We start from the raw sequence: 1,939 nt of genomic DNA, 5'->3' as shown, positions 1-1,939 counted from the left end.
GTTATCGGCTACATGAGTTTTAAAATATCGGCATATCGGATATGGGCCAAAATCCCAATATGGTGCATCCCTAATTATTATAGTTTAACGAGTCGTTCTCCTTAGTGGTGATTTAAGGGAAAGGATGTTTCAACGTTGAAGCAGTTCTTTGTTTCAGCCTCTGTTTTTCTTCAAAGATGTAAAACTGATGACCTTGAAAATGAAGACATTCTTGTCATATTATGTTTTGTTTTTTTTCGCAGTCATCTGAGGTTCAGCTCTCTTTTTTTTATTTACAGGTGAAGCAGATTATGGAAGAAGCAGTAACTAAGAAATTTGTGCATGAAGACAGCAGCCACGTCATCGCTCTCTGCAGTAAGTACCCTCCTGTGTGATTGTGGTCAGACACACACACACATGGTTCCATCGTTCCCTCTCCGTCTGACACACACACACACACACACACACACACACACACACACACACACACACACACACACACACACACACACACTTGTTGAGCTCCTCAGCAGGTGACTTGGCTCTGCTTCTGCATCAAGGACATGGCTTGACGTCACTGAGACTGCGCTGCTGCATCAATGGAAACTTGGTAATGACCGAGGAGCTAATGGAAACTGATGTCAGAGACAAGCTGTACAGCAGCCAGGGTCAGTGGGGGTGAGAGTGGGGGTGAGAGTGGGGGTGAGAGTGGGGGTGAGAGTGGGGACTCTCTCCTGGCCAGATGGTGGAGCTTTTTAGCAGCATGAGGAGGAAAAACAGCCTGCTGACCGTAAAACAGCAGATGTTTCTAAACTCGATCCTTTTTATTCCTGGAAAGTCAAGTACATCTTCAGCCTGGTGGGTTGTTTTGTCTTAATGTCTTTGTTGTTCTACGGCTTGTTAATGCAGTGGATGATTAATGCTTTTAGAATGGGAATAAATGGTTATCAGCCTATTGGCTGATTTTGTCATGCAGGTCATTTGTAAAAACATGGAGAACCTCTGTTGCTTCAGGTCTTCCAACTGCTCCATCGCTCTGTTATTAACATTATAATCATCATGTTTGACATAAGTTGTGGAAAAACTATACCACACCACCAGATGTTGCATAAAACATGAATTTTTCTTCTACTGTATCTGTTCCCTGTAGATCAGCAGCCTGGTACTCTGTAACTCTGCCTGTTTGTCATTCCCAGCTAATCCTGCATTTCTTTGGTGTGAAGTTCTTGATAATTTTGATCTTATTCTTATTTTCTGTTGTGACACTTTATAAAAATTGATGGTCTTTTAGATGGACGGTTTGAGATGTTGTAATGTCTAGAAATAGTTGTTTAATGGTACAGAGGAGGATCTTTTATTTCCGGGTGGATCATCTCAATCAGTGGTCCTCCTAACTGTCAATCATTCTGGTGATATGTTTCCGTAAGGCCGTCCTACGAGCTCGTCCCGGTTTCAGACAGTCATTGAAGCTCACCTTTCTCACCGCGGATCTTGGAAAATGGCCGACGGTCATAAGAAGTGAATGAGAAGAAGAGAAAGGCCTCAGAAGAGGCAGATATATCCCAGAATGCTTTGTGCAGAGAGCTCTCCTCGCAAAGCATTATGGGATTCGCTGTAAAAGTGTCCTGCTCAACAGCAGCGACTAATAACAAAGATGGCGCAGGCACTGCGCGGTAGAGGCGGAGTTACGTGACCAACGGAGCAAAAAGCAGTGATCGTCTGTCTGAACGGTCAGTTAACTGAGATCACTATAAAGTCCCCGCTGTATGGGGACACAGTCAGCTTCTATGAACCATGAGAACAGCACATTTTAAACAGAGCGTGCACGAGGAGAAATGGACTCGTGCATTTTTTTTTTTCAAAGTACAGAGGGCGGGTCTTTTAAAAAAATCCTTCACAACTGTAAAACTCCTTGCATAATTATAATAAAGCAATTTATATGCATGAAACAAGTGGAGCA

At 43.2% G+C, this 1,939-nt stretch overlaps 1 protein-coding gene across 1 annotated transcript in view; it reads left to right on the top strand.

The window, feature by feature from the left end:
* Nucleotides 1–1,939, top strand: part of sgsm2 (small G protein signaling modulator 2) — a 129,907-nt gene that overhangs the window by 22,916 nt on the left and 105,052 nt on the right. Inside the window, exon 2 of the mRNA XM_015384994.1 lies at nt 279–354. Coding sequence (XP_015240480.1) covers nt 279–354 — 76 coding nt within the window. The remainder of the gene's footprint in view (nt 1–278; nt 355–1,939) is intronic.

The sequence above is a fragment of the Cyprinodon variegatus genome, unplaced genomic scaffold, assembly GCF_000732505.1.
Source record: "Cyprinodon variegatus isolate N-32 unplaced genomic scaffold, C_variegatus-1.0 Scaffold329, whole genome shotgun sequence".
Lineage (NCBI taxonomy): Eukaryota > Metazoa > Chordata > Actinopteri > Cyprinodontiformes > Cyprinodontidae > Cyprinodon > Cyprinodon variegatus.
This window is presented reverse-complemented; position numbering and strand designations above follow the sequence as displayed.